Source organism: Pyrus communis, chromosome 3 (assembly GCF_963583255.1).
Source record: "Pyrus communis chromosome 3, drPyrComm1.1, whole genome shotgun sequence".
In the NCBI taxonomy this organism is placed as follows: Eukaryota; Viridiplantae; Streptophyta; class Magnoliopsida; order Rosales; family Rosaceae; genus Pyrus; species Pyrus communis.
The window spans coordinates 1,177,007-1,199,025 of NC_084805.1; the positions used below are offsets into that span (position 1 = coordinate 1,177,007).

General features: G+C 33.8%; 3 protein-coding genes across 6 annotated transcripts; all 3 read right to left on the reverse strand.

The window, feature by feature from the left end:
- Nucleotides 1–6,367: 6,367 nt before the first annotated feature.
- On the reverse strand, nt 6,368–7,715 carry LOC137727556 (uncharacterized). Its single transcript, XM_068466400.1, has 3 exons — nt 7,578–7,715; nt 6,886–7,078; nt 6,368–6,693 (listed from the first exon to the last, which is right to left on the reverse strand). The coding sequence occupies exons 1-3, from the start codon at nt 7,713–7,715 to the stop codon at nt 6,368–6,370; spliced, it is 657 nt and encodes a 218-aa protein (XP_068322501.1).
- Nucleotides 7,716–9,849: 2,134 nt separating this feature from the next.
- On the reverse strand, nt 9,850–15,307 carry LOC137729909 (GDP-mannose transporter GONST1-like). 2 transcript variants are annotated; one of them, XM_068468962.1, is made up of 10 exons: nt 15,020–15,307; nt 14,887–14,920; nt 14,399–14,773; nt 14,148–14,287; nt 13,622–13,751; nt 12,818–12,916; nt 11,980–12,134; nt 11,030–11,146; nt 10,366–10,463; nt 9,850–10,253 (listed from the first exon to the last, which is right to left on the reverse strand). In XM_068468962.1, the coding sequence occupies exons 3-10, from the start codon at nt 14,615–14,617 to the stop codon at nt 10,201–10,203; spliced, it is 1,011 nt and encodes a 336-aa protein (XP_068325063.1). In that variant the 5' UTR covers nt 14,618–14,773; nt 14,887–14,920; nt 15,020–15,307; the 3' UTR covers nt 9,850–10,200. The 2 variants fall into 2 exon arrangements, with proteins under 2 accessions (XP_068325063.1, XP_068325062.1); XM_068468961.1 differs by lacking the exon at nt 14,887–14,920.
- Nucleotides 15,308–16,102: 795 nt separating this feature from the next.
- Nucleotides 16,103–21,045, reverse strand: LOC137729393 (ABC transporter I family member 10). Of its 3 annotated transcripts, none has more exons than XR_011067994.1 (8): nt 20,893–21,045; nt 19,719–19,931; nt 19,406–19,577; nt 19,149–19,235; nt 18,486–18,611; nt 18,271–18,393; nt 16,954–17,241; nt 16,103–16,768 (listed from the first exon to the last, which is right to left on the reverse strand). XR_011067994.1 is itself a non-coding variant. In XM_068468337.1 (7 exons), the coding sequence occupies exons 2-7, from the start codon at nt 19,790–19,792 to the stop codon at nt 17,032–17,034; spliced, it is 792 nt and encodes a 263-aa protein (XP_068324438.1). In that variant the 5' UTR covers nt 19,793–19,931; nt 20,893–21,045; the 3' UTR covers nt 16,103–17,031. The 3 variants fall into 3 exon arrangements, 1 of the variants encoding a protein (XP_068324438.1); XR_011067995.1 differs by having other exon boundaries at nt 20,851–21,045; XM_068468337.1 differs by having other exon boundaries at nt 16,103–17,241.
- Between the last annotated feature and the right edge of the window lie 974 nt (nt 21,046–22,019).

Consider the following 22,019-nt stretch of genomic DNA (forward strand, 5'->3'; position numbering starts at 1 on the left):
TAAGATCAAATACTTAATGAAATATTACATGTAGCAGTTACATAAATACTAATATGTACAGCTTCTTCGTTGCAGATCCGATTTATCGCAAGTTTGCCCCTATGAAGTTTTGGTTATCCCACTTTGGTAACTTACAACACAAATTACTACCTATAAATGTGGGCAAACGGAAGTCACAATTCACATGGTGTGGAGGAAGTCGATATAATTGTGAATCGGGGGATCAGATTTCGGTGATTAGTTGAAACGAAAGTCAAAACTCACAATATATGACACTTGAAAAAGTTCAAGGATTTACTTGGAACAAAAGATGAATTAGGGAATGAAATAGACAAATACAAAACTCCAAAGGCAAATGAATAATTAATTGTTGGACATAACATGATTGTTCTCTCAGAAAATTTTCAATTTGCTGGAAAAACGATCCGGTACATCCGGTATCATAATATACGTAGTTGAAATTTTTTTTTTCAAGTATTCAATTACTGGTATTATAATATTTGGTTTACCGGTCCTTATTTCCAACATACTAAAAAACATCTCGTTCTTTGGATAGCTTTTGGTTTGCATTTTGAGGTGTAAGCGTAAAGGAGGAGAATGTTCTTCCCTTCTAATCTCTTTCCCTTTTCTTCTCCTCCTACTTAAAGGATTACATTTACGTTAAGTTAACATCTTATATTAATTTTTTAATAGAGACAAAAAGATAAAAAACACAACGTAAGAATAGGAAAGGAGTAGGGAATAAGAGAAAAGAAAAATCTTACTCCAATTAGTTGGCATATTCTTTGTCTATAAATATTAGCTTTGAATTGTAAGTGCGTGTGCACATTATCCCGTGAAACGAGAAATACTAATATAAAACTATACTATCTCTGCTTTACAACTAAACACAAATTTGCAGATAGCATTTTGTCTTAACATTTCAATGAGCATTTTAACCTTCGGATCTAAATAATATCTACAACAATACGAAAAAGGAACTCCGTACAAGGCATATGCCATCAACTTTTGTACTTGAGTCATTGATCTGCATGCATGGGAAAGTGAGTAGTGAGAGAGATGTCTATCTTGAGGGGCGTATTTTTGGGTGTGTAGCTGACAAGCTGTCTGGGACTACAAAAGACCAGCAAGAACCTGACAAGCTGTCATAGCTTCTCTTAGCTTAGCTAGTTTGAGCGGAGTTCAAAAATGTAAAATTATTGCTAGGAGGAATAAAAGACTGTAGGAGACTAGGGGGAGGGAGGGGAACCTGTCTCAAGAACAAGATGCAATTACAACTCTGTCTCTGCTGCAGATCTACAGATCTGCAGATCCTCTACTTAAAAAAATACATCCCAAGTACCATAACTCATCCCCTACAACCCTAGAAATGGAAAACCATTGCGCGAGATGAATATATTGAAGAAAAAAAATGAAATAAAAAGAAAAGAAATGCTAATCAGAAAGAATGGTGAACAAATGAAACTACATAACAAGTCGTATTTCAATTTCTCAAATTCATTATTTATTTTCTTTAGCAGTGTTATACTATGATATAATGAACAGAGAGATCACATGAAATATCTTATAATAATTTACACTAAATTCATTTAAATTCTAGGAAGGAGAATCGAATATAAGATTTCTGATGCATAGACAAATACTCTTTAACTAACTAAGCTATAAGCTACTTAATGTTCTACATTATATATTAAAAAATTAAAACATTCGATGATGTAGTTATTAAGATACTGCCACAATGTCATCTCAATTATAATTAAATAGATATTATTTGTAACACAGTATGAGTCCTACATAGAATATTAGTGATTCCATAAATCTTACAAATTTCTCATGAATAAATTGTTATAAAAGTTGGGATAAAAGAAAGAGCTTGTAAGTAACGAGTACCGTCACTCATCAGCGACTAGTCAGTGCCATGAATTACGACGGCTTGGGTTAAATAGGAAATCACACATCAACTTTGGCTTTGGAGAACGTTTTCTGGCTTGTAGTGATGGAGTTGAGATCTATCCAGATCTTATCATTCGGAGTTTAAGGACTAGCAAATTTGAATCACTAAAATTGAATTTTACTGTTTTCATTAACTCATTCCGCTAGCCGTCTCATACAAACCAAGAACTTGGATCTCTCTTTCTCTCCTTAGGCGGTTTGAATTTGTTAGTCTTTAAGCTTTGGACAATGAGGTCGAGAAAGGATCTCAACTCGTAGTGATGGACTGAATCTCTCTTTATATTATGATTGAGTGTTTTATGAAGGTCTCTGCTAACTTTGGGTTCTGAGGCTCTCTCATCCTGCACAATGAATGACGATTTCATTTCTATCTTCGAATCTGTGAAATTTACACACGCTTTTAACTAGCATTGTTGCAACACTACCCCTAGGTCCCCTACAACAAAAGATATTTAAGTTTATTTATTTGCTCTGAAAAAAAAAAAAATTTCCATTGAATATTTTCACGGCAAAATTCTGAAGACAAACTTGTAGATATCAGTCTTATCAAATTAGATTGAATGAAATTGTAGATGACGTTTTACTGCAAAGATGAAAATCAATTATATTTGTACAATTTTGTGCAGATTTGATCTACATCAATTATCTTTTCCTCTAACAACCAACAATTTAATCATCTAACTCTATTGTTTTTGAAAAAAAGAATCACATAAAACTTTGACAGTTATATCTTCAGAATCTCAATTAATTGCGTTACACTGATATTTGTAAACAATTTTAAATTGTAAATCAACACATGATTTTTTATTGTTCTCATATATTTCAAGAAGGAAATGTGATTGCCAAAGAATTAGTTAACTTAGAGTTGCTCTCGTCTTTATTTGTTCTATCCACATCCCATACATCGAACTCACCACCCCAAATTAATGTGATGGACACCTAGAGATTGCTCGTTTTCTGCATTTGGATTTTTTGGACATCCCAACTTACACGTTGGTCTGCCCTTTTTGATGCGCCATTTTTCGTCTTCCCTAATCCTTTTACTTTGGTAGTGCAACCTGTTTTGCAAGCTCTTACTTTTTAGGTTTTATTTTACGGGGTTTGGTCATATAACCCCCTCTTCTTCTCGCCGGATCTCTTCGATCCTGCAACCGTTCACGGTCAAATACGCGCCATCTCTTTAATTTCGGTGAGATCGTTATCCCCCTTGTGTTGATTTGTCTTGATTCATTGTCTTTTTAACGGATCGATGACTCAGGAAGTCTATGCACTATCTTTTGTCATTTGGTGTATCTTTTGTTTTTCTTTTCTTTATTATCAGGAGTAAAGTTTATAATAGGAAGCTTTATATATAGAGACAAAAATTTTCATTATGTTTCAAAAAATTCCACTAGTTTTAAAACATGTTAAGGACGGACAAAAGCATAAAAACAACTAAAGCTCAGCACAAAAACATGGAAACAATGTCTAAAATGCCAGATATACCCCTAAAGCTTTAGGGCTGTTAATAGAACACAACCCTCACAACTCCAACAAAATTAATATATGTCATAAACTCAACTCATTATCAACTATTTTTGCAGAATTAGTCCAACCCTTCTTCGACCATTTTTGCAAAATTAGTTCAATCAGTCTCCAACCATTTTTGCAAAATCAGTTCAACCCATCCTCGACCATTTTTGCAGAATCAGTTGAACCGTCTTCAACCATTTTTGCAGAATTAGTTCAATCAATTCTAGACCATTTTTGCAAAATCAGTTCAATCCGTTTTCAACCGTTTTTGCATAATCATTTCAACTCGTCATCAATTGTTTTTGCAGAATCAGTTTAACTCGTCATCGACCGTTTTTGCAGAATCAGTTCAACTTGTCCTCGACCATTGTTTTTTATAATCAAATCAATTAGTCATCGACTATTTTTGTAGAATCAGTTCAATCTGTTCTCAACTATTTTTTTGTAGAATTAGTTCAACTCGTCCTCGATCATTTTTGCAGAATTAGTTCAAATATATGCAGAAGCAATTTTGGTATGCTTTTTAGTAGAACCAATTTGTAAATGCATATACTTACATTCAGTTCCCTATTACTGTAGCTGATTACTTCAACTATAAGTGTGCAGTCATACGCCGGATGATCAAAGATTGTATGATCATCTTATTCTAAGTAACTACAAGTCTACTATGCCCAAACATGAACCCACGATTCAACACTGGGGTGGGCTGAACTTTGAAGCCAAATTTCGATAGTGAAACTATTTTCTATAAAAAAAATAAAAAATAAATAAAAATTCACAATTAACAACCAACAACTAACAACTTTGAGAATTGCAACATGCCAATTAGCTACATCAGCTACATGGCCCAAGACAAGAGAAACAAGTGAGTGGAGGTGGTCAACAAGAATTGCCCAGATTGGCTCATTAAGCTATTTCACTGATTAATGATTAAACAAAGTTATTCATATTATCATACCCATAATTGTCCAGATTGGCTCATCAAGGCACAAATGATTAATGTTATATCAAGATGAAAAGCAAGAAAAACTCAGAAGGAAAATGAAGATGAAGAGGGTTAGAGGAGCTGCTGTAGCAGCAAGCCAAATAAAGGAAGACTCAAGCATAACCGACTCATATTTATCTTCTTGTACCTTTGTATCCATTATTTCATCTACTTTTGATTTTATCTGAGCATTGCTCTCTTGAACACAATCATATCCTAGAATAATTTAACATGACATTCACAGAATATCTATATTCTGTTTTATTGATGACTTTATATAAGCTTTTGAAAATCACATGTTGTGTTTTTCAAGGATTAAAAAAACAAAGCAACACTTTGAAATGTTGATTACTATATGATCTGAACGATGTTCATATAAAAATATAGAAAAATAATAATCAAAAGCATCCTACCTTTTTATATACCCATTATTAATGAAAAAAATCCCCATATCACATCGACCCCAGTCGCCTATGATGAATGTTTATGTACAGATGGAAAATGGCTGCGTGGGCATATGATGTTTGATGAATGTTTGATGAATGTTTGATGAATGTTTATGTCATTTTGTGGGGTGTTGACTTTAATCTGAATGATTGTAATGCTAAAATCTAAGTCAATAAAAGGGTATTTTGTACCTTAAAAAAAAAGCCAATGATGTCATATTTCACATGTATTAATTTTTGTCTTATTAAAATATTTAAAAAATATTGTTTCAATATACAATTAAGTATTAAAAGTGTACTGTATGTATAAATTTTCCTTTATATTAACGGAGTATATTATTTTTTTATTTAATAAAATTTCACTTAGTACCGGACAAGGAGGGAGCTATAATAAAAACAGTTTTTCTAAACTTCTTATTAACAATAAATCATCTGATAACTTTATTTAATAAAAATAACTTACACTTTAATGAAAATATCCTAAATTTGAATTAAAATGAAAAAAAATTAATATAATAAAAACAAAATAAAAAAAAACTAAAAATTGCGGCAGAACCCTGTGTGTCCATCACAAACTCTCTCCTTTTATTCACTATTTTTAAAAATATTAATTATTTCTCAAACTGAACACATGTATTGTACTACACTATTTCTTAAACTAAACGCTGACTATTTCTTAAAATTAAACACGAGTACAATCATTATTTCTAAAACTGAACATTGATACTATTATTATTTTTTAAATTGAACACTGATTATTTCTTAAACTCACTATTTTTGAAATTAAACATAGGCACTACACTATTTTTTAAACAAACCATTTGATTGGTTTTTTTTTTCTTTTATTCTTATTATTAAATAAATATTTTTTTTTATCCTTATCATTAAATAAATTTATTAGATGACTTTTAATTAAAATTAAAAGTTTTAAGAGCTTTTTTATTAATTTTTCTAAAAATAATGGACACAGAAAATTCAAAAATATCATCACCTTCGTGATGCTCTGACTCGGAGACTTGGATCCCAAGTCTCTCTGACTTGGACTTTTTGGTAGACAAAGGCGCCAATTGGCAAAACTAGCATTGGCCCACAAATTATTTATTTATTTATTTTGGTAGTGGCCACTTTTTGGCTGTAGTGAGGTGATCGAAGACAATCAGAAAAAAAAAAAAAAAAAAAAAAAAAAGCAAAAACAAAACATTGACACGCATTTCTCCTTTGATTCCTTCTGCTTCAAATACAATCTCAAAACTTCATGAGCAAGTTACTGTAAGCTAGCAACCAACGAAGAAGAACTTGCATAAAACAAATTAACTATCACGCAGTGTTCTTATCTTACAAAGCAACATTATGTGATATTGACCGAAAAGCTGCAACGACAAACTGGAAGACCTCAAAACACCAAAATAATTGGCTAGTAGTACCTCAAAGTGCAGTATCCAAAATTATCCCCTTCAACATTTTTTTTGGGTTAGATAGAGATTTTTTTGCAGTCCTTGGAAAGCCACTTGGACTGCATGTAGCTCGCTTGTCTCCAAGGAGGAATATGGAGGCCACTCTCCCTGAGAGATTGCTTTGCAGCTGAGCAAAGCAGAGATATGATCTCGTCAAGTTTCTGTTCAGTCCCAACAAAAATGGTGGGCAGAGTGTCTTTGAGCTGCTTGTAGTTCTGTGTAGGTCTTGCCACTTCAAATTGTGACCTGAAATCCATGTCTACTATCAGCCTTGTCACTTTTCCACCATCTTTAACATTGTTCTTCTTCTCCCTCACCATTACATCAACATATTCATATCCACCTGTATATTCAACGGCTTAAAAACCAAAATTAACCAATCAAAATCACAACATGGGTACTCAAAATGAAATTTATCCGATACAGCGAGAGCGGAGGAAATGGATCTCAGGATCTTTAAGTCCAGAATGAATACTCTTAACCAACTAAAGTACAGAATATCGCATAAAAAATGAAATTTGAGAGTGAGGGTTACCTTTAGGGAGCCTAAAAGATGAAACCCATGAAGTTTTGCAAAGGGAAGCTTCATAACCATCCTCATTTAGTTTCATCACAACCCATTTGTTTTTCAGATTGTTGGGTTCCACTACAGCCCCCGTGTCTCTCAAATACTTCAAGATTTTCTCAAGAATCTCAATCTCACAATCTATTGCCTTCCATATCAAGTCCTAATTAAAAATAAAAAAAATAAAAAGAAACACCAACATATATAAGATCAAATAAAGAAGAGGGTTTATATAATTTTAAACATATTTGAACATGAAAACATTCAAAATTCTAGTTCATTCAAGTGTGAGAGTTATATTAATTCCTTGTTTCAATTAGAGGCAAGCTCTTTGTATTCATCATCTTTCAGATAAATCTTTGTTTCTATTAATTTTCTTCGCTTAAATTCTCGTCTGAAAGTGTAACGGTATCTTAAAAGCCAAATACTTGTATTTGGCGAGTATCCGATGAGGATCGGATACAGAATATGCGACCAAACTAAAGCATCCGTGATTCATTGCCGTTCCGCTACAAAAATTATAAAATTAGAAACACAAGGAAAACTGAAGGAGAAATGTACATACAGATATACACACCCACCCACCACACACAGAGAGATAATATATATACATACAGACACATATATAGGAGTAAGAGGAAGACTACGAAAAGAGAAGAGACCTGTAAAGTGAGAAATTTGGGTTGACGAGTGGGAGAGAGAGGGTTTGAATTGGGAGCTGCTGAGGAGGAGTCTGATGAATAAGATTCATTGAAGTCTCTCACCATTTGCATCAGTTCTTCTTCTGTTAAGCTCCCCATTATTTTCTTTTCTCTTCTGCAATTCTTTGGTCAGTTTCCTTTCTTTCATCGGAGATAAGGAGCAAGAAGACTTGTAAGTGTAAATAATTTCTGATGAGAAAGTTTCCTCCTTCAGTTTATTTTTCTTGACTTTTTAGACATATAGAGTGATGTCATCAAGAAAAGACGGAAACAAATAAAAAGAAGTGAAAGTAGCAGTGCCATTGTAATCATTACTGCATATATTCATATCCCTGATTAATGTTATGCAGGAATTAATCCATTAGTAGCATGGCATTGATAAAGCTATGAGCCCATGTATTTATTTAATTAATCCCCTCGAAAAATAGAAATCTGTTTATTGGAGATTAATTGTTTTTTTAACTTTTTTATAATAAAGCTAAAACTACAAAATAAACCTCAGAAGCAACTGGATTCAGCTATAAAGTCAACTGAATCACGGATGAAGTATGAATAATGCTTTTCATACTAAGTTTTTATACCACATTTTTATATCATCTTAGGTGGCATCTGATGTGGACAGTCACTTCATTTGAAAAATTTGCAAAACCCAAGGAAAGGGAGGAGAAAGACTCCTCGTATACCACAATCATCATTTAATTAATTAGTTTTTCTTAATTATTAGTTTATTAAATAATGAATTAAATTTAAAAATCTGATTAATTCAAATGATGTGGCTGTTCACATCAAATATCACCTAAAATGGTATGAAAATGTGGTACGAAAATGTGGGAATAGCATTACTTATAAAGTATGTGCATGATTAGAGACTCGTTTGGAATTACTTTTAAAGTTTGAAAGCGCTTTTGTTAAAAATGTTTTTATAATCAATATTTAGTAAAAAACGCAACTAAATCTTGAAAAAGCACTTGAAGTACTTCATGAAAGAAGTACATAATTAGGGTTTCTTTCAAGAAGCATTTGTTCTGAAAAAATACTTGAAGTGTTTTCTGGAAGAAGTAGATAACTGGTGTTTCTTTTAGGAAACATTTCAAGTGCTTTTGGAATTCAAAACATTTTTTCTAAAAGCGTTTTTAGTCATTTTAAAAGCACTTCAAAATTAACCTAAACTCCAAAAGTGGTAGTGAGGTGAACCCTATGCATTTGAATTTTTTTTTGTGCGCATGAAGTATCGGTTTTAGACATAACTGCATCAATTATAAAATTAGTCTCTCTAAAAATGTATTTAAAGTATAAGTGGCGGTTTGCTTTCATGATTAATTAGGATATTTCTCTTCAATTTATTGTATTCCACATTCAAAATGCTCTCGCTTTCTTTGGTGTACAATGTTGTAAAATATCGTTCGTAATAGAAAAAATGAACCTTTTTTTTTGTTGAATGAAAATAAAAATGTATTTAATAGGAATATTTTGAATTGGCTTTTATGGGAATGTATTAGAGGGAAAAGTAATCAGTGTACACAATTGTATTCTGATTATGACATTTAATTACTACAATATTATCCGACAATTGCACTTTGACTTTGATTCGTTGCTGCAGTATAATTGGACTTTATATATAATCATCTAGTTACGCATAATTAATCATGCAACTTAGTTTATTAGAAAATGAAAACCATGTGAACTTACTTAGCTGCTAAAAGTCTTCAGGTTACATGGACATCTCAGTTTGTCCTCGTTACAAAATAAAAATTGATCGGATTCATTTGGCATAGTGTTGACGCGTTTTAATGTACTTTTTTTTGGCAGCAAAGTCAAGTTCAAGTTTTTAACTAGACTCTCACTTAGCCAACTTACGTAACTTATTTAGAACGTTGTTGTGCTCGCTTTTCTACATTCAAGTTTGATTTCTTCCTATAATTGAGATGAAATTAGTCTAAAATATGACTTCTATAAGAAAAACATAATGTAAAGAAAAACAAGACGTGAATGATTTCAGCTGTGCTCATTAACTCTTTTTTAGTTTTTTTTTTTGATCAAGATGTGCCTATTAACTCTTTATTTTACCCCTCACCGTAAATATTAGAAAACGAACTTTTAATCTAATGGTGCAAGCATTGAGCATTCATCCTTAACCAATTGTGCTTGGGTTCAAACTCTCGTCCTCCCCTTAGTATAGCTTGGAACACTTACATCGCTTGTAATAAGAAACACATTTAATCTAATGGTACTATTTTCTTCTTGAGGAGCTAATTTATTTCCTGATTTAGCAAAAGATGTTTCTATAGAAAAGATTAGCAAAGGTGATATAGAAGCATGAGTTACGGTACAAAAGAATGAGTGGTGATGTATTCCTTTTGGTACAATACAACATATCCAGATGGCCTGATGAAGTCGAATGGAAGTTTTCCGACGGGCAAAAATCTTCCTCACTCCTTTCTCCGTCACTTCACGAGACTCCATGAGAATCTACAAATGGTTTCCCACAATTGAAGAATGAGATATTAAAGCAGCCGGACGCAGCCTTCACCCAGTAAAAACTAGGCCGTCATTAGATAATCCAAACAAGTTACAATGTTCCGGGTTAAGCTCTCTCCCGCATTTTGGCTCTAGCGAAAAATACTCCGGCCACGAGACCTACAAATTGAAAGAAAAATTCATGGTGGGTGATGCTACAAAACTCAAGCTTGCATTTGCAAAGTTGTATGGTACATCATATTCTTGTTCCGGTTTAATGGAGAGAACTTACCAAAGAAAATGCTAGCAGCGTTCTCTAAACTGGTCGGCACTTTGAAGAGTAGAATACCGGCAACTGATAGAGGGATCTTATTCAACGAGCCAACAAGGCTGCAGATATAGAGCAGTGATTAGAGCTGTCCAGTTAAATGGATCACAAACACCACATGACTGGAAATAAGCATAGCAATGTAATCATGCTAAACCAATTGGATGGTATAACACAAACTAACAAGGTAATGTTTTCACATACAAAAACTGGGATCGTCTTAATTGACTTCCAAGTCTTGAGTTGTTTTCTTATTTTATTTTTATTTTTTAATTTTTTTGAAAAACCGAGTTCCAAGTTCTTATTAGTTATTACATAAATGGAAAGTCGAGAAGCAACCGGAGAAACTGACAAAGTGAAACACAAGAATCCTATGATCATCTAAACTACATAAATCACGAATATAAGCTATCAGCTGGCCCGATTATGTTGTGTAACAAAATTATTCAGCCTGGAAAAGGGGATATCAAATTTATCGCCCGGTCTTCTAAAGTTTATTTTAAGCAATAAATAGTTAATTTGAAATTTAAGAATGAGGTATCCAGCTTTAAGTTGAGTCATCAAAGTCTCACTCAAACCAGGTAGCAACAACATATATCATATTATGTATCGGCTACATTCATCTTACCTGTATGTGGTGGCACCTGTTTGATGAAGAAACCACATAGACGTGAAGCTGATTGCAAGACCCAAAAATCCACTTAGCGTCATTACCAACCAGAAGGTTGGAGACCTCAAAAGTGGTCTGCATTTTGATTCAACCTTTCATTAGATTCCGTAGGATAAAAGAAAGGAAGATTTATAAGAAAAACAATGTGAAACGCAACCCTAAAATTTCCTCCTTTCTGTTTTTCTTTTGACAAGTAAACAAGGTCCCAACTCCTAGGACATCCCACAATGTGATTCTAGACCTCACTCACAGCTAAAACAGTTTGCAACTTTGCATACACATTATTAGCTAGTAATTGTAGTTTCAGGCAGAAAACAAATAACATAGTAAACCAACAATGAAAAAACAAAACTTGGGAGACGTTGGAGTGCTTCATGCATACTTTTTAATGATTATATCATACGTTAGAGGAAGTGGTGTCAATCTGGAATGCTTCAAACTTTACAAATATTTCAGAAGGGAAAGAGGAAAAGGAATGGGCATTACTGTTAAACGACACCCATAAAATAGTAGTTGCAAGATTTCGGTCCATGCCTCTCATCTAGATTCTAATTTAATCATCAATATGACAAATTCTAAAGAGGATGTGAGTTTGTGTAAGTCATTCCTTTCCACTAGATGATTCACACTAGACTTTCTATTGTAGTTGTTTCCATACTTCTATATATCCCCAGAAACTTCCAAAGTTAACTACGATGACCAAAATGACCTCGAATAAGAGAAAAAGTGCTCTGATAATCCTCCCCCACATTGAACTATGAAATATGCCTAAACTTGTAACATGAAACATATCATTTAGACTCCAAACGTCCCATCTTTATCATCAAAACTTTCTTACATCAATATAGCACAGTAGAAAGAGTGTGGCGGTAAACATGGGGAAACAGTACCAGAAATAGAATACTCACGTTGTAAAGAGATAATCAACCTCTCTGAAAATAAAAATAAGGAGAATCCCCAAAGGCAGAGAAAGCGTGTTATTTAGCAAGACCATTGAAAACTCATTCAGCTTTCCAGATTTTGTGACAAGCTTTGCTGTATCCATGACCCTACGTAGGGTCAGCTGTCAAAATAAAATAATAATTAGCTTTATTCAACAATTAAAACATAAACCAAGTTAATCAATAGCCAGTAGACGGAGTCACAGATCATGAAAATACAAGCAAGCACTTATATTTCAGATCCAAGCAGAGGGCCCATTTCTGACATCTTGTTGATTTTTCACTATAAAGTAAAAATCTTATCAACTCAATAATAGAAGGGGTACAAAATCTCTGACATATAAGAAACTGAGTTGTATTAGACCTAACCAAAAGACCAGAAAAAAAAGGATACTGTTTTGCCACCTGATAAGCATGATTTGTTTTGTCTATAATTAGTTTTGGAAAGTACTGCCTTTCTTTCACTGAGGAATTGCATAACTAGTAATGGCCACAATTAACAATTAAAGACTTGTTTTCATAGATTTGAAAAGAATCCTCATCAAGGAATATCTAAAACCAAATTATGATGTAGCTTCCTAATTCATATTCTCAAATAAAAGAAATTAGGTTAATCATTTTTATTGCAAAAACTTCCTCACAAAGGAAAGGGTCTAATTACATGAAGTTCTGATATGAAACAATTTAAAATTCTTGTTTCAAAGTATACAAAAATAGGGGGGAGGGGAACGGATCATGGAAGGAGGTGGAATAAAGACCATACACAGAATGACATTCTAAAATGTACAGAACAGATAGAACTCACAGAATACGACGCAGTCAAGATACAATTCATAAATTGCCATGCATAGCCGATGGCATGGAAAGACAGATCAGTGGCCCCTCCAGAAATTGCTGAAATTATCTGCAAATGTTAGATTCAAAACCATATCATCAAATGAAAACTCACAAAATATGTTAGAATAGTATTAGGTTGGTGAAAATTGGTCTTGGAAATCAAGGAGAATAAATCTATGAGCATGCAACCATGTATGCAAATGCACTTACAGAACATCATCAGCTTACCCGACAGGACATCAAACCCCAAATTTGGAGAACTACTATAATGCATCAAAGATGTAAGTGTTGCCAGAAGACTCCTATAAGTTAATATTTTCATCAATTCAACAGAGTATTGGCCTAATGACTTTGGCTTGGTTCATCAAAATCAGAACTTCAACAATTAACTAACCCACGCATGCAATCTGATTTGGCCTTTTCAATTCTTATATTCATTGCCAAGCTCCAAACCAAAGAAAAAGACAAAAGAATTTTTTAGGATAATAATTTTGAAGAACAGATTTTTTTTACCTAAACATCATTTTGTTCTTAGCATCAATCTGACAAATTAAGATGTGCACACGAACTTTCAAAAAATAAGAACACAAGGGAAAATGATGAGGCAAATAAAAACACTAAAAGGGAAGACTGGACAAGAATTATCAGGTAAAAGCAACGAGCCATTAATTACAAGACGAAAGAGTAAGTTGATTTGTTGTTTTACATCCCGATTGAAACATTCATCAACAAGCGAATCTCCCATACTGACATTCTGACTTATTGAACGTACCATTAGAAAAAGAGCAGCCCATACTCTGCCGTCGTGGTGCTTCTGGAATAGATACATTTCACCAACCGCAGTTATCACATTGGTAACATTCTTTAGGACTGTGACCATCGCCACATTGATGTACTTCAAGCTGCAAACGTGAATTTAACTAAACTGAGAAAAGCAAGAGGGCATGAATTTTTAATGGTTATACACCGACAACAGATACACCCTAGTGCCCCTACGTAAGGGGGTCTAACCAGATGAGCAACACACTGGTTGTAGAATAGAAACAATGCACTAAATACTTAATACAATGTGGAGAAAAAAGACAACTTTAGGTCTGCGGGAATTAAAGACCCATGAATACTATCATAAATTGTAATTTTCTTAACGAATTATGGAAACCTCAATTCAAGATTCATACAAGATTTTATGTAACAAGAATATAAGCATAAGTATCACAAACCTAGATAGACTGCTTGTCAAGTGTTGTTTAATAATGTATCAAGATAAACTTAAATAGAACACACTTCCTACTTCATACCTAAACATGCTTGTAATGAGCATCCCAACGAATATAACATTCACAGGCAACCAGACCTTAACCAATCTCCATGTTAGTGGCTCTGTTGATATGATGCCCGTAAAATTCAACACAGAAACTATTATAACCGAGACTAGGTTCTGCATCCACATGAGCAACATGAGATAGTTAAATCTCAACAACTATTTATTCGATCAAATAAAGTTGAGTAAAACACTCTTTTTATGCAAATGCGATAACCATCATGTTACCTGGTACAGCATCAAAGAAATTCCAGCATCAAAGTCATAGCTTGAGAGGACAAATTTGTTAACTAATATCATACTGCAGGAGGATAGGCAATATGCAAGGCCAGACAACAAGGCCTGATTATGTATTTTAACCACCTTATTACCCCTTGTTGCTTTATCTCCATCTTTTTGCAAGTTTCCACCTTCCAAATCGGTATCATTCTTTTCAAAAGAACTCATTGCCAATACAAACCTATATAAAAACTGGTAACTACTTCTCAATCCAATACCGAATTCGAGTGACAAAAGAGGTCACTTTCCCAACTTCAGATAACTATATACTTTGCTGATCGGATGAACAGATGGAAAATTCCCAAAACTTTGTAGAAAAATCACCTGAAAAATTATCGAAATCGAATATTAAGAAGAGTAAAGAGGAGAAATCCCTAGAACCCTAAAACCCAATATTTAATCAGAGTTGTAAAATCATAATTAAGCAAAATCTAAACCTCAAGTACCCAAATTAAGCCAATAATCCACCAACTGCAGCAAATTAACAACTCTAATTAAGCTAAACCTCAACATAACAGAGCTCTCAGTACTGGGTAGGAAAAAAAAACGGCGGAGCTAAAGAAAAAGCACCTCTTTCAGACACCGTGAAGCATCTCTACGCGACCACCATGATGCAGTACAGAGAAAGCTCGAGCTTGTCCTCCTTCTTCTGCTTCTTCAGCTTAAATTAGGAGATGGAGGAGTGCGAATTGCCAAACAGTGACGGATGAAGGTGGTCGTTGGAGTTGGAGGTCCAACCGAGGAGGGAGGCGTCAATGCTGACATGAAAATCCAAGACTGAAAATTTTGACTGGAAATGGAGGAGATTCTTACGCGTATTTTTCATAATTATTTTTATTTATCTGTTGATAATTTAATAATGCAGCTCTAATCTAAGGACTCTAATTACGGCTTTTTTGTTGTTCTCATTTGTCGCATTAGATATTTTTATTCTGTTTCCCTCACTACCTAATCATCCTTCTTCTAGAAAAAATGGTTACACTTGCAAATAAATAAGAGTATGCATATAAAAATAAAAATATATTATATAAAATAAAAAAAAACTCTATTAATGCTTTTTGTTAAAAATAACGATGGGTGGTTTCGTCTTAACAATCCACTCTTCTGGATTGAAAAGATCATCGTGTGACTCACCAGAGCTAGAAATCGAACTAAAGCGTGCATTGTGAAATATAAGTCTGGAATTTGTCTCAACCACTAGACCATTTTGTAATGGTTAAAATATTGTATTAATTTTTAAACATGTTACATCATGCTAGGCAATTTTAATCATTATCCGTGAGATTTGAAATTAGATATAATTGAAAATTTATATAGAAAAATAGTTAGCATCTCTTGAAATCACTCTTTTATTCTTAACTTGGTAGTAGTGCTAAACATGTTATATCATGGTATAATTTTAATCATTATCCTTGAGATTTGAATTTAAATATAACAACAAAAAAGTCTTTTCTCACTTATGAGATTGACTATATGAATTTTAAAACGCCATTGTGTTCGATTTTAAATTTAAATATAATTGAAAAATCATATAGAAAAATAATTAGCATCTCTTGAAAAATATATTTGACATCACTATTGGAGATGTAGACATAAATCAAATTTGTCCATGAAAACGTTTTTCATTTATCTTTAGTAAAGGGAAAACACTTTATTCATAGTTTTACAACTCTAGAAACTGAATCAAATTGTATGTTACAAGCCAATAATTAAACTCATTAGGGGAGATTATGAACCAACAAAAGATGCATCATTCACGGGCTATTTTAGCATTTAAAAAGTGAAGCATGTTGGGCGATCATCCAAAGTCTGGTGGAGGCTCACCCAACCAAATTTGGCAGCCTTCAACTAAAATATTGGAATGCTCTCTGTTCAGCAACGAGCAAAGTTCTTTTTGAATTACTATTGGTGGATGTCCAAACCAAAACTTCGACATCGAAAAGGACACGAGCGTAACACCTCGGGCGAAATATGCTAGCGTCAGTCGCGTGTAGGCATGACGCTAACCAATTCATTGATGATTGCAGGTCCTCAACAAATCCCGCACTTGTCAAGGGATGTGCCATGAGTCTGATTTAGCACTTGATTCCACACACTGACCATCAAAGTAAAACTTGATGCAGCAAAATAGGCTTAAATTACAAATGATCCAAGCGTAACATATGTCGAGCGTTCTTTATATGCAAATAATGCCAGTTTTACATAGTTATGTTACATACAAATAAAATAGGCGCGCAGCCTTCTCAGACTCCGGAAAACCTGCCAAACGCAGAATCAGCAGTGTTGGTTTGCTCACAAATGCCTCTTCCCTCATCATTCCTGTAACATACATTACATAAACGACACAATCCCCTCTCCGCAGAAGAAAAAGAATAGAAACAAAATGATCTAGCTAGGGAACTAGGTTGACATAATGGCTTTTTATCACCAATCCACCTAAAAACTATTGCCCTGTTAATTTAGCACACGATATATGGATATATCAATTGCATCAACTTTGGTACCTGAACAATGGCGTTGGTCATCAATGCAGTCCCTAGAGTCAGACTTGTTAGTTTTTCTGCAAAGAGTGGGATGATCTCTCAAGAATTGATTTCCTTGATATAAGCTGATTGCCTGGTCATAATGAAATCCATGATGTCTGCTGCATTGCCATGCATTTTAACTCTCCCATCTTCCATATAGACAGCACCATCAGCATACTCAAGTTCCTCGAGACGATGGGTGACCCATAAAGCAGTAACATCTCCAGAATTATCCAAACAGTTCCTAACTGCTTTGATCACCCCAATCTGGTTATAAAAGCCAAAACTTAATAACAGTGAAGTAAGGTGAAACAAAGAAATGGAATTTAGTTTTGTCCAGAAAGTGTTTATTTCGCCTAGAAACTATCTCAGAAACTCACACTCAGTATATGGAACTGGGAATAAGATGACTGATAACGGAAGTTAAATAGTAGATAATAAAAGCCATATGAAGGTATCCAATTGACTCTACAAGCAGCAGCTTATTGTCTGATTATGACCTTAAGCACCGTAATATGGAGATCGCTAAACCAAGACCAGATTACAATAAGCCATGTCCTACCATCTGCCTTTGTGGTGGCTGTGTGTAAGCTATATGCTCATGAATTCAGATTTAAGTTCTTTGGTCCATTTGGATGGAAGGATTTAAACTGAGAGATCTGAATTCGAGATTTTAGTTCAATTTTCTTTGTTGAAGGTTAGAAATACTAATTTCTTGTGTTAATAAAGTTCTCATGTAAATTGATTAAGAGAAGAAGAGATTTCAAATGCTCAAGAAAAACTTGTTATTTCAAATCCCTCCATTTCTTAAATGATCAAATTTTTATGTAAATTTTATCAAAATAGAAATCAAAATTTTCAAAGTCCAAATTCACCGTTTTGCTTCACTTATGCTTCCCTCTTTAAATTACTTCTTTTCTATCTCCTCTCTACGAAACCCCGAAAGTTCTGGTTAGAGAAATAGATTTTCCTATCCCTCATGAAGATACACCAGTAATGGAGTTGTTCTCATGATTAATTTCAGGGGGCCGGAAATAGAGAAGACAATTTGTACAAAATCTACAAAAGCACTCATGATTTTATTTTTTTCCTCTTCACAGAAGATTCCTGACATTTTCTTAGTCTAAAGAATTAAATGGGAGTAATGTCATCTTGCCAAACTTATGTTGCAAGCAGAATGCTTATGTTGACCTACAAATCTGGACCACACATTTTGGCAAAAATCAACCCGATCAATGGTCCAACATAGTTTGGCAAGAAAACATTTCCCATTTGGATAGATGGTAGAAAAAGTACCTGATCATTTTCATCCAAAAATGTTGTCAGCTCATCCAATAACAGAACTTTACATGCTTCCGCTAAAGCACCAGCAATGGCAACCCTTTGCTTCTGGCCACCACTGAGAGTCTGAACTGACCTCTAACGTGACAAGAGATAAAGTTGTGAACTTCTTGCTAAAATATTTGGTGGATGTTGTAGAAATATGTTAACTCATATTGTTTCTACGTTACCTGCATGAACTTCGACATGCTGACAGCATCCAAAGCCTTTGACACTCTAGATTTGACTTCATCAGGGGTCAGGTTAAACTTACCAAGGCCAAATGCTACATCTGCTTCAACTGTAGGCATCACTACCTGCAACATGAAAAGATTCTGACATTGGATATTCGCACAGACACCAGTAGTTATGTCCATAACCTTTACAGTAGTGAGATACCGTTAAAACTTGTTTTAGTATTCAATTCAACCTAAAATTTTCTTATTTTCTTGTCAATATCCCAGTCTCACTCAACATAGAGCTCTCACAGGCCAATCCACAGTTTGAAGTTATATAAGAATAGGCCTCCTAAGGAATTCATCTTCAAATCAAAATTATCAGTCAGGACTCCTCTTTCTAATAGGACAATTGACTCCTATCTTGATTGGTTTAGCGTCGCAGTAAACATCCTCTAACCTTGACGACCAAAAACCATGCCTGACAATCTTGAAACCTAAGCAGATATCCAACACTACAATTTCATTCTCTCACATTTCAAAATCAAACTTCTGTACTGTTTTCTTTCTTGAAGCTCTCTACAACTCGAGAACATAATTTTTTTGATTTTGAAGTCACAAGGCCAGCAAAGTGAAACTAAAATTTAAAGCATAGAATCCATCATGATAATAATGAACCTGATGATCAGGATTTTGAAAAACAAAACTCCTAGGCCTCTTCACATGCACACTTCCAATTGTTGGATTCAAGAGACCAGCCAAAATCTGCAAATTTCAGAACAATATAGAGGAAATGAACTATTATTCCTTTTTTTAATTCCATATTGAGAACCAAAATTTTAGCATACAAACTTAAAGGAACCATGAGAAACAACATCAAACCAAATAACAAATATCCTTCAAGAAAGAAAAAGTATGCCGGGAATTTTATATACCTTCAAGAGGGTAGATTTCCCGCACCCGTTGGGTCCAAGAAGCATCCAAAACTGCCCTGAAGGTATGCGAAGAGAGCAATCTCTAAGAATTGGTAATGTTTTACCTTGCCTCGTCGCAACCGAGTAGCTCAGGTTGCGACCTTCAATAGCAATGCTCTCAGTTACATTGGTCCTGAATAGACGGATGGACACATACACATAAGAAAATTTACCAAACTGAATTAACTTCAACAAGCAAAACAGGTATTGGAAAATAGTGCATAAAAGATGTTTGAAGAAAGTTCCAGCTGAAAAGATATCGTGTTGTACGAACCTGGTGCGAGGAGTGGAATACAGAGGAGAGACAAAAGGCTTAGAGGGATGCATGAGCATTGAGGGATTCATCATTTTATGACTTCAAGAAGTTCGTGCCTGAGGTAGGAGAGCTAGGAGGGCGCTGCTCTTGTCTGTATGAGTGATAGTAGCTTCAGTTGCTAGCACAGGCACGGGAATAGTCTATGGCTTCTCATTTCTCCTCTCTTACAAGCTGCGTAACCAACTAGAGTGTAAGGGTGAAAATCGTTTTGCAGGTAGAATTTAAGTCAAAGAAAAAAAATAGGAAAAGACTGCAAAGAGAATTGTGACACTGGTATATTCTGCGTTTGGAAATCCTTTGTTCATTGGGAGAATTTGAGACGTGCATTTTCTGTTGCCTATGAGAATACAAGGTAACAAGAAAATGAGTCGGTTGTTCTACCACAAACGGGATTAGTGATTGTAAACACAAAATGTTAATGCTTAGTCTTGAAACTTATTCTACATGACAAGTATATGTTGTCTTTGTTGAAAGGGTACATTTTCGCTCACCACCCTCAGGTGATGGTAATGCTCACCACCCTACTTATTACTATTGGATGAGTTCAAATTTTGAGATTTGTCTCTGTCCACTATACACATCTCAAAATTTAAACTCATCCAATCCAATGATGATAAATAGGGCATTGGGCATTACTATCACTTGAGGGTCTTGAGAAAAAATATTTCCTTGTTGAAATGTAAAAGTAGCTTAATTTTGACTTCTGATATAGACAAGGAGTGAAAAATTTGTATATATAATCTGAAAATTGGAAAGGGAACTAAGAACAAAGTAGTGCCATTTACTTGTAAGAAGCTGCATTTTCAACGACTAAATTTCAAATGGTAAGGTTTATGCAAGGATTTCTAGTTTTTGTTTCTATTATTTAGTTTTCTTTTAGTTTAGGACATGTACGATTGCAAAGGGTAAATCGAATAAGAAGAAGAGGAAGGAGATTGAAATCCCTAAAACCCAATACTTAATTAGAGTTGTAAAGCGTAATCAAGCCAAATCTAAACCTCAACTATCTAAATTGAACTGATATTCCAATAACCCAGCAAATTAACACCAACAAATCAAAAGCAATCAACAATGGCAGAGCATTCGGTACCGAGTAGGAAACCAAAAAACGGCGGAGCAAATGAAATATCACCTCCTTCCGCCACTGTGAAGCATGAGCCACTTCTTCTTCTTCAGCTTAGAGACAGAGTGCCAAACAGTAACAGATGAAGGTGTTCTATGGCTCTTGCGTTTTTATTTTATTTTGCACTGACAGATGAACTAAGGTGTTCCAACTTTTCATGAGGATTTCGGATTTCGGAATTCGTGATCCTGATTCTTCATCATCGCATATTATACAGTCAGAAATTATTTAAAATTTAAAATTAAATATAAATAGCACTTATCAAAAATTAATCCGCATAATATACGATAAACATTCACGATTATGGAATTTCCGAAACCCTCAGAAAAAGAATCCAGCGAAGATCCTTTTCCCTAATCTAAATCCTATTTTAATTTTCAGTTTTTTATTTATTTATCTAAACTACGTCCTATTTATTTATTTAGATCTTATTCTAATCATCTAATTAAAATTAAATGTAAATAAAAGGATGTAGTTATTATTAAAATTGAAAATTAAAATTGAAGAGAGTAAGAGAGAACCTACGAGTGATGAGAGAGGGAGAGAGGTTGTTTTTTATTTTTTATTTTTTTTTAAATTAGAGATGATAAAATTACATGTAGGTAAGGTTTAGAAAAAAAATAACAAAATTTTGTTTTGTGAAATTACGTTATAGTCTTTAATTTTTTTGTTGTAATAGAAGACAAATATATATTTTCACCCTCATTTGATTGGCAAAGAAGGTTTCATTAATGTAGTTTTAGATGTTATGTTTATTTTGGAAATAATAGTAGGTAGAGAAATAAGATTTTAGTTTTTAAACTTTTTACAGTAGGAGTAATTATATGTAGGTAGAAAAATAGGACTGCAATATTTTTACTCACCTACTTTAGAGTAATAAGCAAAAATACACATATAGAAAAAAAAAATGATGAATTATAATCCCATACATTTTTCCCACTTATTTAGACTAAACATCTGTTTTTTATTACAAAATTTAATTAAGATACTTTGATTGATTGTCAACTCAACAAATAATTTGCTACAAGATAAAAATTTTAAATTCGTGACTTTATTAGAATTTAACTAATTCTTCATTATCATTAAAAGGTAATTTTTTACTTATTATTTTTATATTTAATTAGTCTCTTATTTAG